Below are 16,962 nucleotides of genomic sequence, written 5' to 3'. Positions count from 1 at the left end.
GTGATTTCCTGAGAGGAATTTTAGTGCTTTCCTAAAAAGAATTCCAGGATTCCAGAGAGAAATTTCGGTGAATACCTGAGAGGAATTCCGTTGAATTCCTGAAAAGAACTCTAGAGAATTTCTATGTGAAATTTCGGTGAATTCCTGAGAAGAAGTCTGATCAACTTTTAAGAGGAATTTCGGTGAATTCCTGAGAGGAATTCCGGTAAATTCCTAAGATGAATTCCGGTAAATTCTTGAGAGAAAGTTCGTTGAATTCCTGAGAACAATTTCGGTGAATTCCTGGAGGAATTTCGTTGTAAGCCTGAGAGGACCTTCGGAGAATTTCTGAGAGGAATTCCGGTGAATTCCTGAGAAGAATCGCGGTGAATTCCTGAGAAGAATTCCTGATTTCCTGAGAGGAATTTTAGTGCTTTCCTAAAAGGAATTCCAGTGATTTCCTGAGAGGAATTCCAGTGAATTCCTAAGAATTGCGGTGAATTCCTGAAAGGAATTCTAGTGAATTCTTGAGAGGAGTTCCGGTGAATTCTTGAGAGAAATTCCGGTGAATTTCTGAGAAAAATTCCGGTGAATTCCTGAGAGGATTTGCAATGATTTCCTGAGAGGAATTCCGATGAATTCCTGAAAGAAATTCCGTTGAATTCCTGAGAGAAATTCCGGTGAATTCCTGAGAGGAATTGCGGTGAATTTCTGAGAGTAATTCCGGTGTATTCCTGAGAGGAATTCCGGTAAATTCTTGAGAGGAATTCCGCTGAATTCTTGAGAGCCATTCGGGTGAATTCCTGAGAGCCATTCGGGTGAATTCCTGAGAGAAATTCTGGTGAGTTCCTGAGAGATATTCCGGTGAATTCTTGAGAGAAATTCCGGTGAATTCCTGAGAGGAATTCCAGTGAATTCTCGGAAAGAATTCCGGTGAATTCCTGAAAGGAATTCCGGTGAATTCCTGAAAGGAATTCCGGTGAATTCCTGAGAGGAATTCCGGTGAATCCCTGAGAGGAATTCCGGTGAATTCCTGAGAGGAATTCCGGTGAATTCCTGAGAGGAATTCCGGTGAATTCCTGAGAGGAATTCCGGTGAATTCCAGAGAGGAATTCCGGCGAATTCCTGAGAGAAAGTTCGGTGAATTCTTGAGAACAATTTCGGTGAATTCCTGGAGGAATTTCGTTGAAAGCCTGAGAGGACCTTCGGAGAGGATTTGCAATGATTTCCTGAGAGGAATTCCGATGAATTGCTGAAAGAAATTCCGTTGAATTCCTGAGAGAAATTCCGGTGAATTCCTGAGAGGAATTGCGGTGAATTCCTGCGAGGAATTCCGGTGAATTTCTGAGAGGAATTCCGGTGTATTCCTGAGAGGAATTCCGGTAAATTCTTGAGAGGAATTCCGCTGAATTCCTGAGAACCATTCGGGTGAATTCCTGAGAGCCATTCGGGTGAATTCCTGAGAGAAATTCTGGTGAATTCCTGAGAGATATTCCGGTGAATTCTTGAGAGGAATTGCGGTGAATTCCTGAGAGGAATTCCAGTGAATTCTCGGAAAAAAATCCTGTGAATTCCTGAAAGGAATTCCGGTGAATTCCTGAGAGGAATTCCGGTGAATTCCTGAGAGGAATTCCGGTGAATTCCTGAGAGGAATTCCGGTGAATTCCTGAGAGGAATTCCGGTGAATTCCTGAGAGGAATTCCGGTGAATTCCTGAGAGGAATTCCGGTGAATTCCTGAGAGGAATTCCGGTGAATTCCTGAGAGGAATTCCGGTGAATTCCTGAGAGGAATTCCGGTGAATTCCTGAGAGGAATTCCGGTGAATTCCTGAGAGGAATTCCGGTGAATTCCTGAGAGGAATTCCGGTGAATTCCTGAGAGGAATTCCGGTGAATTCCTGAGAGGAATTCCGGTGAATTCCTGAGAGGAATTCCGGTGAATTCCTGAGAGGAATTCCGGTGAATTCCTGAGAGGAATTCCGGTGAATTCCTGAGAGGAATTCCGGTGAATTCCTGAGAGGAATTCCGGTGAATTCCTGAGAGGAATTCCGGTGAATTCCTGAGAGGAATTCCGGTGAATTCCTGAGAGGAATTCCGGTGAATTCCTGAGAGGAATTCCGGTGAATTCCTGAGAGGAATTCCGGTGAATTCCTGAGAGGAAGTTCGGTGAATTTCTGAGAGCAATTCCGGTGAATTCCTGAGAGCAATTCCGGTGAATTCCTGAGAGAAATTCCGGTGAGTTCCTGAGAGGAATTCCGGTGAATTCCTAAGACGAATTCTTGAGAGGAATTCCGTTGAATTCCTGAGAGGAATTCCGGTGAATCCCTGAGAGGAATTCCGGTGAATCCCTGAGAGGAATTCCGGTGAATTCTTGAGAGGAATTCCGGTGAATTCCTGAGAGGAATTCTGGTGAATTCCTGAGAGGAATTCCGGTGAATTCCTGAGAGGAATTCCGGTGAATTCCTGAGAGGAATTCCGGTGAATTCCTGAGAGGAAGTTCGGTGAATTTCTGAGAGCAATTCCGGTGAATTCCTGAGAGCAATTCCAGTGAATTCCTGAGAAGAATTCCAGTGATTTCCTGAGAGGAATTCCGGTGAATTCTTGAGAGGAATTCCGGTGAATTCCTGAGAGGAATTCCGGTGAATCCCTGAGAGGAATTCCGGTGAATCCCTGAGAGGAATTCCGGTGAATCCCTGAGAGGAATTCCGGTGAATTCCTGAGAAGAATTCCAGTGATTTCCTGAGAGGAATTCCGGTGAATTCTTGAGAGCAATTCCGGTGAATTCCTGAGAGCAACTCCGGTGAATTCCTGAGAGGAATTCCGGTGAATTCCTGAGAGGAATTCCGGTGAATTCCTGAGAGGAATTCCGGTGAATTCCTGAGAGGAATTCCGGTGAATTCCTGAGAGGAATTCCGGTGAATTCCTGAGAGGAATTCCGGTGAATTCCTGAGAGGAATTCCGGTGAATTCCTGAGAGGAATTCCGGTGAATTCCTGAGAGGAATTCCGGTGAATTCCTGAGAGGAATTCCGGTGAATTCCTGAGAGGAATTCCGGTGAATTCCTGAGAGGAATTCCGGTGAATTCCTGAGAGGAATTCCGGTGAATTCCTGAGAGGAATTCCGGTGAATTCCTGAGAGGAATTCCGGTGAATTCCTGAGAGGAATTCCGGTGAATTCCTGAGAGGAATTCCGGTGAATTCCTGAGAGGAATTCCGGTGAATTCCTGAGAGGAAGTTCGGTGAATTTCTGAGAGCAATTCCGGTGAATTCCTGAGAGCAATTCCGGTGAATTCCTGAGAGAAATTCCGGTGAGTTCCTGAGAGGAATTCCGGTGAATTCCTAAGACGAATTCTTGAGAGGAATTCCGTTGAATTCCTGAGAGGAATTCCGGTGAATCCCTGAGAGGAATTCCGGTGAATCCCTGAGAGGAATTCCGGTGAATTCTTGAGAGGAATTCCGGTGAATTCCTGAGAGGAATTCTGGTGAATTCCTGAGAGGAATTCCGGTGAATTCCTGAGAGGAATTCCGGTGAATTCCTGAGAGGAATTCCGGTGAATTCCTGAGAGGAAGTTCGGTGAATTTCTGAGAGCAATTCCGGTGAATTCCTGAGAGCAATTCCAGTGAATTCCTGAGAAGAATTCCAGTGAATTCTTGAGAGGAATTCCGGTGAATTCCTGAGAGGAATTCCGGTGAATCCCTGAGAGGAATTCCGGTGAATCCCTGAGAGGAATTCCGGTGAATTCTTGAGAGGAATTCCGGTGAATTCCTGAGAGGAATTTCGGTGAATTCCTGAGAGGAATTCCGGTGAATTCCTGAGAGGAAGTTCGGTGAATTCCTGAGAGCAATTCCGGTGAATTCCTGAGAGCAACTCCGGTGAATTCCTGAGAGAAATTCCGGTGAGTTCCTGAGAGGAATTCCGGTGAATTCCTAAGACGAATTGCAGTGAATTCCTGAGAAGAATTCCAGTGATTTCCTGAGAGGAATTCCGGTGAATTCTTGAGAGGAATTCCGGTGAATTCCTGAGAGGAATTCCGGTGAATCCCTGAGAGGAATTCCGGTGAATTCCTGAGAGGAATTCCGGTGAATCCCTGAGAGGAATTCCGGTGAATTCCTGAGAGGAATTCCGGTGAATTCCTGAGAGGAATTCCCGTGAATTCCTGAGAGGAATTCCCGTGAATTCCTGAGAGGAATTCCGGTGAATTCCTGAAAGGAATTCCGGTGAATTCCTGAAAGGAATTCCGGTGAATTCCTGAAAGGAATTCCGGTGAATTCCTGAAAGGAATTCCGGTGAATTCCTGAAAGGAATTCCGGTGAATTCCTGAAAGGAATTCCGGTGAATTCCTGAAAGGAATTCCGGTGAATTCCTAAGAGGGATTCCTCCAGGAAATCCCCAAGGGATTCCTCCAGGAAATCCCAAGAGGATTCCTCCAGGAAACCCCCGGGGCTTCCAAGCCAAATCCAATCCAAATCCAATTCCAATCCAAATCCAATCTAATTCAAATCAAAATCCAATTCAAATTCAATCGAAATCCAATCCAAATCCAGTCCAAATCCAATCCAAGTACAATCAAATCCAAATCCAATCTAAATCCAAATCCAATCCAAACCCAGTCAAAATCCAATCCAAATTCAAATCTTAATCCTATTGCAATCCAATCCAAATCCAGTCTTAAACCAAATCAAATCCAAACAAAATCCAATCCAAATTCCTTCCAAATCCTTTCCCAACCCAAATCTAATCCGAATCCAATTTTAATCCAATCTAAATCCTGCTCAAATCCAACCAAAATAAGATCCAAATTCAATCCAATCCCGATCTAGATTTAACCCAATTCAATCCATAGAGATTTTTTTTTTTTAATTTGGGAATCAAAGTTTTACTCGCTACACGTATGTGATATTTACCAGGCAAAGAGAGTTAATAAGAGTCGAACGCGTGCAAGTTTTGCTTCAGAATCGAGCTCATTTATTTATGTTGATCATAATTTTGCGCATTTGGCTCATCCACGTCGGCTCAGCTCTTCCACAGCGTTGTTGCACCCCAGTGTCCCTCTTGTTCGATCCTACCATACATGACTTTAAATTTCTTCTTCCATTCTTCCCAACAGTCGAGCGATTCGGAGATCCTTCTGGAGAGTTTCAGCGAAGACGAGAGCGAAAGTCAATCCCAGCAGCAGCAGCAACAACAACAACCACCACAAAACAGTAGTGGGAAAGATCACGAGAAGGGGAAGAAGAAGCACCACAACAGTAAGGAGCAAGACAGCAACAATCAAAACGACGAAAGCAAGAAAAACAACAACAACAATAACACCTCCAGTAGTAAATCCAGCGGGAAGAAGCGTAGAAATAGCAGCAACAACAATAATAATAATAACAATAATAGCACCAACAGTACTAGCAATAGTAATAGTACAAATACCAGTAGTAGTAACAACAACAACGCCTCCGGGGCTGCCGTCAGTACGAGTGGGGCTGCCAGTAGTGCGGAAGTGCAGGAAGTGGCCGGGAAGAGCAATCAGGAGATCCGAAAGCTGCTCCGTCGGAAGGACGAACTGGAGCGGAAGCAGAAGATGCAGGAAAAGTACACCCAACGGTTACAGGTGAGTGGAATTTTGTCGATTTAGAGAACCAGTCTGTGCTCAATCGGGCGGGAATCGATTAGCATTATGAATATTCATAACCGATATGAAGCGCGGCCACCCGGCCACCGCCTAATTGATTGCGAAACTAAAATACCGTTCCGCCGTCGTCGTCGTCGTCGTCGTCGTCGGGCCGGGCAGAATATTGGCCACTTGGTTGGGGATTGGGTGATAACGGTCGGTGTTTTAGGTCAACCGCCGCCTCTCGTTTGGTTGTGGTACCTATGTATCACAGTGTGTTTAATGAGAGAGGCGTCTCCCGCTGCGAGATGGCTTCTGGTGGAGAGAGCCGAGGGGTCACATAGATTCCCGGCCGGCCGGTCGGCCGCCCTCCGGTGTGCTTTTCTAATGAAGCAATTTCGCCCCATATTGTGGTTGGTTTTCGGTTTATTGGGTTTTGCACGCGGCGTTGAGCAGCATAAAATTTGTAACCCGTTTCCAGAACAATGGATGAATTTCCCCTGCACCTGAACTGGTGGACGGCTTCATTAGTTTCGTTCTGGCGGCTGTGGAAGTGGACCGTAAGATGACTATTTTATTGATGGTGGCCAAATTGGATTATTATCTGAGGAGAGGAGGAAACAGAGAACGTCGCGATGAACAAATTGATGAAATTTAACCCAAAATCGGTTATTTATTGGCCGTTAAATTCACAGCGTGTTTATTTGTAATGGGTGATGTCAACTGCTTTTTTGCAGATTTTCTCTGCAAATGGCTGGAGAAAAAGACCACCATAACAGGCTTGTAAAACGGCAGTATACGCTACTGAATCATGGATAGAATTGAAGAACGCCGTTAACATAAAAATGGCTCAAGATTAGCAATCCCAGTCTCTCCCTAATCTTCATTAATATTGGTGTTTTCCCTGATTGGGTCCAACACATAAATATAATTACATGAGATTAGTGATGACTACTACTTCTGATACGTACGCAAAAATAGTTGACTTCAATCCCTAGCCCGTACAGCAATTTGTGCAGATGCAGTTTATCTCATTGATTTCTTGTGTGAGTGAAGTAACCTGGCGATACTGGAGTAGCCCATCTAGTTCAAACTCAAGTTTAGCCTTTTGGAGACATCGCGAAACAAATTTTGAGAGAGATTCCAGATGGAATTCCTGAGATATTCCAGAGCGATTCCCAGGGATTTCACCTGGGGTTATTTTTTGGATTCCTTCACTGCCGTTCTACGTCCCAATGGGAATCCCATATAATATGCGTAAAACGGCAGTTCAGTAGCTTTCGATAGAATTCGTCAAAGCATTCCTTCTGAGACTCCTCAAGGAGCTTTTTCTGAGATTTTTCTTTCTCGAATAGTTCCTTGTACAATATGTTTGAGAATCCCTTCTGGAATTTTTGGATGCCTTCGGTCATACTTTTTAAAATTCGTCAAGAAGTTCCTCTTTAGATTTTATGAAGGGAATCCATCTGGCATACCTCTAGAAACCAATTCATTTTGCATTTTGGGATTTCTCCTGGAGATCCTTCTGATTTTTTTTTCAGTAGTGCTTTTTGGTATGTCTCAAGAAGTTCCTTTGGATTCTTAGATGGATCTACAGGAAGAGCACAAGGAGGATCTTTTAGAGGCTAAAATCTGGAGAAATCTCACAAACAATTCCTAAAAAAAATCCCAGCAACAATCAGTCGGACTAGGAGAAATCCTAGTAGTACATATACGCAGTAGAAACCCCAAAAAGAACTCCTTTAGGTATCCCAGAAAACATCTTTTGGAATAATCGCACAAGAAATTTCTGTGAGAATACCTGAAACAAAAACTGCGAAAAACTCTCACAGGGAGCTCTGGGAGGAATATTTAAAAAATCCGTAAAAATTGCTGAAAGAATTTCCTGAAGATTTTTAGAGGGACCTTCTGGATGAATCTAAGATAAAATATGTGAAGGAATTGCAGAAGGAATGCATAAAAAATCACTGAAAAAACTCTAAACAAAAACCAGAAGCTATTACCGGAGGAATTACAAAAAAAAAACATCCACTTGAGAAAATTATTGGAGTAAGCCCAGAAACAAGATTAGGAGAATGTCAAACGGAACTACTAAAAGAATTGCAGACGGATTTCTTAGAGTAATTCTTGGAGCAACTCCTTGAGGGATCCCAAAAAGAATTGTTTGAAGCAAGAGAAAACTTCTACAGGAATTCCAGAAAAAAAATCCTAAGGGGAATTCATACTAAAAATCTCAGCAGAAATTCCAAGGAGAATAGGGAATCGCGCCACTTAGGCGGTGGCTTCTATATTCGTCTGTTTTCCACTATAACTCAGTCAAATTTGAACCAATTGACACAACTTTTGGAATGTGGTGAGATAGGTATAGTATCTACCCGTGTACAACATTTCAAGTCAATTGGTTCAAAATTGACTGAGTTATAGTGGAAAACAGACGAATATAGAAGCCACCGCCCAAGTGGCGCGATACCCTACGAGAAGGATATCCAGTTGAAATTTCAGAAACTCCCCAGAAAATCGCAGATAGATTTTCTTCAAGAGTTCAATAAGAAATTTAAGAAAAAAGGAAGGAACTCCAAGAGAGCAGACCCAAACAACAACTTAAAGTCCAGCTAGTTTTGAAGAGGTTCTAAAAACCGTCATAAATCCAAATTTGTTCAATTTTTGTTTTATAAAAGTTTTGGGGACCTCTTCGAATTCATTTGACTTGCAAATGTTACTAGTAGGGGAATAACATCCAGGAGAATTAATACCCCCTGGAAGCTCCTGGAAAAACCCTAGAATACTGAAACCCACTGAAACTCTCTGGAACACTTCTGGAAACTCCAAAGAATCCTCTAGGAAGCCTCTAAAACCCCTGCAACCGCATGAGTCACCTATGAATTCGCATGGAACGCCCAAGAAAGCCCCTGAAGCCTTCTTGCTCCCCTCAAACACCCCTGAAGCACTCCTAGGACCCTAGACCTTCCTGGAAAGCTCCTGGAGCCGCCCATGAAATCCCAAGGTACCTCCTGAAACCTCCAGAAAAACCTTGAACGCTCCTGTATCTCCCTGGAAAATAACTGGCCTTTCCATTGAACTGCATGGAACGCCCATGAAACCGCATAGAACGCCCATGTAATCCACTAAGATCATCTGGAGCACTCTGAAATCCCCTAGAAAGCCACTGAAACTGGTTAAAATCCCTTAGAACGTTCCTGAAACCCCTTGGGAGCCCCTGTAACACTCCTAGAACGCTCTAGACCTCCTTAATCGCTCTCGAATATAACTGAAACACTCCTGAAAGTCTTCAAAACCCCCGGAACTGGAACGCCTCTGAAATGGATCGTCCATGGAACACTCCTGACATCCTTTGAAATGTTTTGGTATAGGTACTGGAAAACAATCATAATGTCTCGCCTCACTTTATCTAGGCTATAACTTTTTAACCAGGCTACGTATCACTTTGCGGTTTATCATTAAACGCTTACAGCGCTACCCAGCGGAAAAAAAAATCGAAAACTTAAAATGTCTGCATATATTTGGCCACGTTTTTCCATACAATTTTCAAGCACTTTGAGCGCCCCCTTAGGCTTTATCGATTTTGCTAAAATTTTGAACGTAACTTCTGGGAGTCTAAGACAACCGATTCAGGATGTAAGTCTTGGCATTTTTCAATTTTTTCGTTTTTCATATAAGTGTGAGCCACCCTAATGACCCTTGAGTAAAACGCTCGTGGGAAGGAATTACAGACGGGTTTCCAAGAGTAATCCCTGGAACAACTCCTTGAGAGATCCCAAGAAGAATTCTTTGAAGCAACGAAGAGAGAACTTCTGCAGAATTTCCAGAATAAATTTCTGAAGGGGAACCCCAGAAAGAACTCATACTAAAAATCACTGCTGAAATTCTAGGGAGAATACGAAAATGGTGTCCAGTTGAAATTTCAGAAAGAACTCCACTGAAAATCACAGACAGATTGTCTGCAAGAGTTCCAAAAGGAATTTCAAAAAAAAAAAACGAAGTGGAGCGGACCTGGTGTGATGGTTAGAACACTTGACTATCACGCCGATGACCTGGGATCGAATCCCACTCCCGCCGTACTCACAAAAAATGTGAGTTCTTCCTTCGGAAGGGAAGTAAAGCGTGGGTCCCGAGATGAACTAGCCTAGGGCTAAAAATCTCGTTAAAACAGATACAAAAAAAACGAAAGGCACTCCGAGACCAGACCCATGCAACAACTTAACAACTTATAGTCCAACTGGTTTTGAAGAGGTTTTAAAAACCGTCATAAATCCAAATTTATCTTTTGAAGGAATCAAAGCATAAATTCAAGAGGAATTCTAGAAAGAATTCCATGCCTGGAAAAAAGGTCCGAAGGATGTCAAGTAGAAATCTGACGAAATTTCTTGAGGAGCTTTCTGAAGAAATCACAGAAAAAAATCTGAAAAATCCGAGTTTTCAGTATAAACACTAGAAGTCTATTTGAAATTCTAGAAAGAACTAGAGAAATCCTAAAAGAATTGTTGAAAACGATCACAAAACTCCAGGAACGTTTCCTAAAAGAACCTCTTTAAGTATCTCGGAAGATCCTTCTGGTGTACTTTATGGAAGAATTCTTGAAAATTATTTCCAAAGATATTAGTAGGATTTCCTTTGAGAAGGAACTACTGGAGGAACACAAGGAAACAAATCTGAAAGAGTTCCAGATGAAGCATTTAAAAGTAAAAACAAAAACACTAAATCCAGAAGAAATTTCAGAACAAGGCTATGAGTGTCTCTTGATTATCAAATTTAACTTTCGGATGAATTTCAAAAAGAGTAATGTCTGGAGATACTCCTTGAGGGTGATCCAAGAAGTATGTCAAGCCCATAGGGAAGGGTCTTAAAAGAATGACAAGGATAGGTGGGGGGGGGGGGGTCTAGAATTTTCAAATTTAGCGTGCTCGAGTGATTTCTGAAAGAACTATCTTTTTACCTTGTTCCCCTCAAACTTGAAGCAGTCCCATTTCCCTAGAATTTCCTGGAAAGCTAATGGAGCCGCATATGCCCATGAAATCCCAAGATACCTCCTGAAACCTCCAGGAAAACCTTGAACGCTCCTGTATCTCCCGGGAACATCACTGGCCTTCCCATTGAACCGCATGGAACGCCCATGAAAGCCACTGAGACCCCCTGAAGCACCCTGAAATCCCCTAGAAAGCCCAAAAACGCTCCTGAAACCCCCTGGAACGACGCTGGGACCTTCGACCTGGAGCAGCCCTAGAATGTTCCTGAAACGCTCGTGACCTCCTTAATCGCTCTTGAATATTCCTGAAACACTCCTGAAAGTCCTCGAAGTCCTCGGAACTGGAACGGCCCTGAAATCCCATGGATCATCCATGGAACACTCCTGTAACCCTTTGGAAAGTTTTGGTACACTCTGGAAACCCCTTGAAAACCCCTTTAATGCTCCTGATACGGTTTGAGTGTATTTATTTCTTCATGCAACTTTGATATTTATGTTCGGTTTGTCTGCAAAGCTTATTCATAACAGAAATTTCTTAAAATTAATTTTAAGAATTTCGTGTAATCTTGGGTACAATATTTACAGTCAAAATTTCTAATGCAATTTTGTCATAATTGTGGAGCAACATTTGAAAAGGGAACGTTTTATCTAAAATGCTTCGTAGGGCCTAAGAGCTGTCCACCCACGCAAACGAACACCATTATCCGGAAGATCGATGTTTACTCTTTGCGATAAGGGCCTGTCCATAAACCACGTAGACTCTTAGGGTGGGAGGGACGGAGGGATCAGGCCAAAGTCTACGCTCCATACCGAAAATTTTGTATGAACAAAAGTACGAGGAGGGAAGCGGGTGTCTGAGATGGCCAAAACTTAGTCTACGTAGTTTATGAACAGCGCCTTACGGTGTTAGTTTTTGTGGATAAGTTGATGGGGGCTCTGCAGCGACCTGCGAAGTCATTGTTCACCAATGGATGTATGGTATGCCCTTTTCAAATGTTGCTCCAGAATTTTACAACTAAATCGGTGTAATATCGTGGCATTGATGTATACGCAGCATTACTTAAGTTCTATTTAAACTGAAATTTGCAGGAATTTTTCATCAATTGAGTAGTGTTATCTGACCTAACATTTGAAAAGGTCTATCTTCTTTGCGTAAGAGTTTTTTATCTCTGTCTGTAGGGCTTATCAGAAAAGGTAATCTTCAAGTTATCTGTTGGAGGTGTTGATGTGTGTGGATGAATGCAGAAGGGCGCCTCAGCAGCAGAAACATATTTGTTTACCATAAGCAGATAGGCCCCTTTTAAAATGTTACGCAAAAAATGTACTTTCCACCAAATGACATTCGACTAAATGTCATATATTCCACTCTAGGCGCTTTCCTAGGGTGCCGTGAACCACGCTACACCTCTGGTTGCCAGTGACTTATCACACTGTATAAAGAAAGTACCGTTTCAACTTGACTCATCATTCAAATTTGCTATTTTGTTTCAAAACCCTGATATTGATTCGTAATGTAATTTCTAACAGTGTTGCCAATTCCAGCGATAATGTTGTATGATGGCATTTGAAAAAAAAGTAAAACGTAAATCAAATTGTACGTAAAAACAATCAGAGCACTTACCAATTTTCATTGAAATATACATACTAAATGCTAGCCTTCTCCATGTGTTCGGCAAAGTTTGAGTACTGACCAAGGGCTATCACGTGTCTAGTCTAGTCTAGTCTAGTCTACACATACACAGCCATTCATTGAAAGAATCCTGGAAAATGATAGAATCGACTACTTCTACCATTTTTCTTGTCATTATCAATACTTGCAAGGCATCGGAGATGTATTACAAGTGTTGAAGCGGCCGGCCTACTGTGCAGTGTTATTGAATACAATTGAACAGAACTATGGAACGGCGACATCTCGTCAGCCGCTCCGTTTCGTATGTGTAATAAATGTGAAGCCAAAACGTTGGGAGTGACGTTGCTAAGAAAGTTAATGTCACTCCGTTGGGGCTCCTCTTCTTCCTGGGATGGGACAAAGGTATTTATGGTATTAACCCCTTATGTCCTGGCTCGAATGCCTAGGTTTAAGCGCCATTGCTCGCTCTCTGAAACGAGAAGAAAATATAACGATCCCTTCCCCGACTGGATTAAATACCCTGTATTATTAACCGACAAACAACATAGAACCATAACTGCGAGCCTATTATGGAATCGGTAAAAGTTTCCACAATTTTATCTGAAATTTAGACATTATTTTGTTATAAATATTTGGTAGGAATTCTCATATAGAGATAGCTACACCTAAATGGTATGGGGGTTTGGATGGGTGACATAAGAGAAAAACGAAATTTGTGTCAGTTTAAAAATCAAATCAATTATTACATTTCAGTTTTTATAATTCTGCCTTTATATTTGTGACGATAACCCAAGCGATAATTCATTTAAGCTTAGTAGTTATCGATTTTCATCGAGCTCGAGACAATTGAAATTAGATGAATATGTTGCATTAACTTGAAAAGCATTACTGTGGCCTTATTCATTAGGAAAACCCGAATGATAACTACCCTTTAAAAAGTGGAAGCATTAATGAACAATCAATGAACAAATATAAAAAAAATAAAAATAATATTGATTCACAACTAAAAATTCATTGATTTCGATTTAGAGGATCATACAATGCCGAATGGGGTCGATTGTGCTATCACCGATGCATATATATGTAGCAAGAAACAACACAATCTGTTTTAGAGTGAACTATTGGAATATTAGAGTGTAATGGATGGTAAAGTGAAAAATGGAATATTCTCACCGGGTTTCAATGATGAAATTTGACCTTCACTAACAAAAACCAAGGGTAGCTCAGCATAATCAACGTCTAGATTTGAAAGCCTCATTTCTTGATCATCTGAATGATTTGTCCTTGGTTTTGTTCCAATTGGTGCGTAGTTTTTCCGCTGTCTTGAAACGCTTGAAATGGTTTTCGATCAACCCACACCGACGTCACTTTCGATCCCCCCTAGTACGCGGCCGGCCGATTAGCTACGTAGTAATTCTCGCGCAAAAGTCACTGACACTTCGTTCGCGTATTAGCTAAATTAGCATTTCAAAGCACTAAATATTTAAATTGCACAATTTCCCTGCCGAATTACCAGCACCTTGACTAGCACGAAACTTTTTTTTATTGGCCGAATTCTCAGCGAAGTGAAAACGTCACGCGCACGAAAAATGCAACCGTCCGCCGTCACGACTTACTACGATCCCCGTACTGACCAAGGGCTATCACGTGTGGTCATTTACTATTTGGAATTATTACCTCATATGGCAACACTGTTTGATCTACATAAGACCGTCCATTATCTGGGGGTGTTGCTAGTTAACAAGTAAAGTTTCAGCTTCTCTATCGCGGGATCGAAAGCAGATAGAAATGTGTCGTCTTCGGTAAAGTTGCTCAGTAGCGCAAGAACATTTTGCGGATTCTTCTGTTGGTTGGTGATCTCACCGCCAGGTGGCGCTAGTTATAAAGTAAAGTTTTAGACTTCTCTCTCTTTGGATCGAAATCAGATAGAAATGTGTCGTCTTCGACAAAGTTGTTCAGAAGGACAAGAATATTCTGATGATTCACCAATTAGTTGGTGATTTCGCCGCTAGGTGGCGCTAGTTATAAAGCTAGGTTTTAGACTCTCTATCACGGTAACGAAAGTAGATAGAAATGAGTCGTCTTCAACAAATTCGTTTAGAAGGACAAAATCATTCCGGTTATTTACCAAATAATTGGCGAATTCTATGTTTGTTGAACTGCTTTTGATTGAAGAACATCAACATTTAAAAAACAGTATGGCTCGATTATCCGTAAATCTCGGATACTTATTCCAAACGACGTATCAACATAGGATTTGCGTGTATTATACGTCGTTTTGAAAAAGTATCCGAGAAATTTCGATTATCTGGGGTGATTTTTTGGAGTCACCTGGATAATCGAATCGGACCTGTATTGAGCTTTATTAAAATTTGCATGACCAGTGTTGCCTGCAAGAACACTTTTTTTTGTGTCGCAATGTTAAACCAAGTACTGCACTTAAGGTGCACTACAACATTATCGAACATTCGAATTGCCTTTCTCACACCATATCAGAGATGTTCACCTATATTTAGATATGTATAATCAGTGTTATAAACATTAATATACTTTTTGTGTCCCAACGTGAAACAATGTACTACATTTTAGATGCACTATAACATTGTCGAACATTCGAATTGCATATCTCACACCATATCAGAGATATTGAGCTGTATTTGAATATGTATGACCAGTGTTGCCAGAAATATTTGTGTGTCAATGTATAACAATGAACTGCACTTGAGGTGCACTATAATATTATCGAACATTCGAATTGCCTATTTCACTCAGAGTATTCGTAACTGCATGACTAGTGTTGCCATCAATAATATAATTTTGTGTCCCAACGTGGAATAATGTACTGCACTTGAGGTGCACTATAACATTGTCTAACTATTTGAATCTGTATGATTAGTGTGGCCAGCAATACCATTTTTGTTTCGCAATATGTAACAATAAACTGCACTTATGTTGGTGCACTTTAATATTGTTGATCTTTCGAATTGCGTATCTCACACCATATCAGAGATATTGAGAAGTATTTGAATATGTATGACCAGTGTTGCCAGCAATAATATATTATTTGTGTTGCAATGTGTAACAATGAACTGCACTTGAGATGCACTATATCATTGTTGAACATTCGAATTTTCTATCTCACACCATATCACAGATATTTAGCTATATTTAAATCTACATGACCAGTGTTGCCAGCAATAATATATTTCTGTCCCAACGTGAATCAATACTGCACTTAGGTGCACTATAACATTGTCGAACATTCGAATGGCCTATCTTACACCGGATCTGTGATATTGAGCTATTGTATTTGAATCTGCATGACCAGTGTTGCCAGCTACTACAAAAATTATGTGTTTTTAATTGAAGTCAAAAATTTCTGTATGTTAAAATGGCGCTAAAGATGCCACTTGACTTCTACATAATGTTAACTGAACAATCGAATTTAATATATTATCTCAAAATTGTGTTGATCGATGTTTCACATTATGTAGTGTTTCCAGTTGCATAGATAATTTTGAAGAACCAAATTTCAGAAAGACAAGTACTCAAGGTAAATCTAGATGACTTGCTGATATTGTGTTACGTTACTTCAAACTACAATGAACACCATCCCAATTGTAGTGAATTATATATTCAGATTTTTATTTACAGTTCAGCAGTGTTGCCAGCTTTAAAAAAAACTTCGTTTTTGCATCATGAAACAGCGTTTGACGTCTACTTAAATATGCTGAAAAGTCTTTTATAGTCATATGTATGTATACAGGGTGTTAGGTTCATGAGTGCAAACTTTTTAAAGGGTGATAGAGGACCATAAATGGTGAAAAAAATTGTTCTACGCATATGGTCAAATCTCAACCGTTACGTAGTTATTGAACTCCCCATGTTTTTGACTCTTACTGCCTTAACTGGCTATAACTTTAAAATGGTCAAACTTATCGCAGTTTTTTTAACCCTTATTCGAAAGATTATTGAATTTTCTATCAAATGGCATATTTGAATCGATTGGTTTTGTTAATTAACTAAGTTTTCTAGAGCAAAACAGCTAAAAATAGCGTGTTTTAATTCGTTTATGTCAATTATCTTTGAAACATGCGTAATAAATTAAAATTCTTTCTTTGACAAAGTTGTGGCCCCTATTCCACTCTACAATTTGTTCTTTGACGCGAAACTTCTAACTCTTATGGTTTTCTTGCAATTTTGATTTAAATGTGCGGCACAATGCGCAAAAAAGTGCTTACCATAACGATTGCAAATTTATGATCTGAAATGCGACGTTTAAATCAAAATTGCAATAAAACGATAAGAGATAGAAGTTTGATGTCAAAGAACGAATTGTAGAGTGGAATAGGGGCCACAACTTTACCAAAGAAATAATTTTAAATTATTACGTATTTTTCAAAGATAATTGACAAAAACAAATTAAAACACACAACTTTTAAGCTCTTTTCTCTAGAAAACTTAGCTATTCAACTAAACCTATGGGTTAAAAGATGCCATTTGATAGAAAATTCAATAATCTTTCGAATAAGGGTTAAAAAAACTGCGATAAGTTTGACCATTTTAAAGTTATAGCCAGTTAAGGCAGTAAGAGTCAAAAACATGGGGAGTTCAATAACTACGTAACGGTTGAGATTTGACCATATGCGTAGAACAATTTTTTTCACCATTTTTGGTCCTCTATCACCCTTTAAAAAGTTTGCACTCAGGAACCTAACACCCTGTATATGTCAAACAGTCATATGTATACACTCCCGTGCAAAAGTTTGG

The 16,962-nt window shown here is 40.7% G+C and overlaps 1 protein-coding gene across 3 annotated transcripts in view; it reads left to right on the top strand.

Moving 5' to 3' along the window:
* Positions 1-16,962, top strand: part of LOC109424979 (telomerase-binding protein EST1A) — a 427,570-nt gene that overhangs the window by 293,956 nt on the left and 116,652 nt on the right. For all 3 annotated transcript variants that reach the window (XM_062843741.1, XM_062843727.1, XM_062843732.1), the window contains one exon: positions 5,084-5,578. In XM_062843741.1, the coding sequence (XP_062699725.1) occupies positions 5,084-5,578 (495 nt within the window). The remainder of the gene's footprint in view (positions 1-5,083; positions 5,579-16,962) is intronic.

Source organism: Aedes albopictus, chromosome 1, assembly GCF_035046485.1.
Source record: "Aedes albopictus strain Foshan chromosome 1, AalbF5, whole genome shotgun sequence".
Lineage (NCBI taxonomy): Eukaryota > Metazoa > Arthropoda > Insecta > Diptera > Culicidae > Aedes > Aedes albopictus.
The sequence above is the reverse complement of the archived record's forward strand: the minus strand, read 5'-3'. Positions and strand labels throughout refer to the sequence as shown.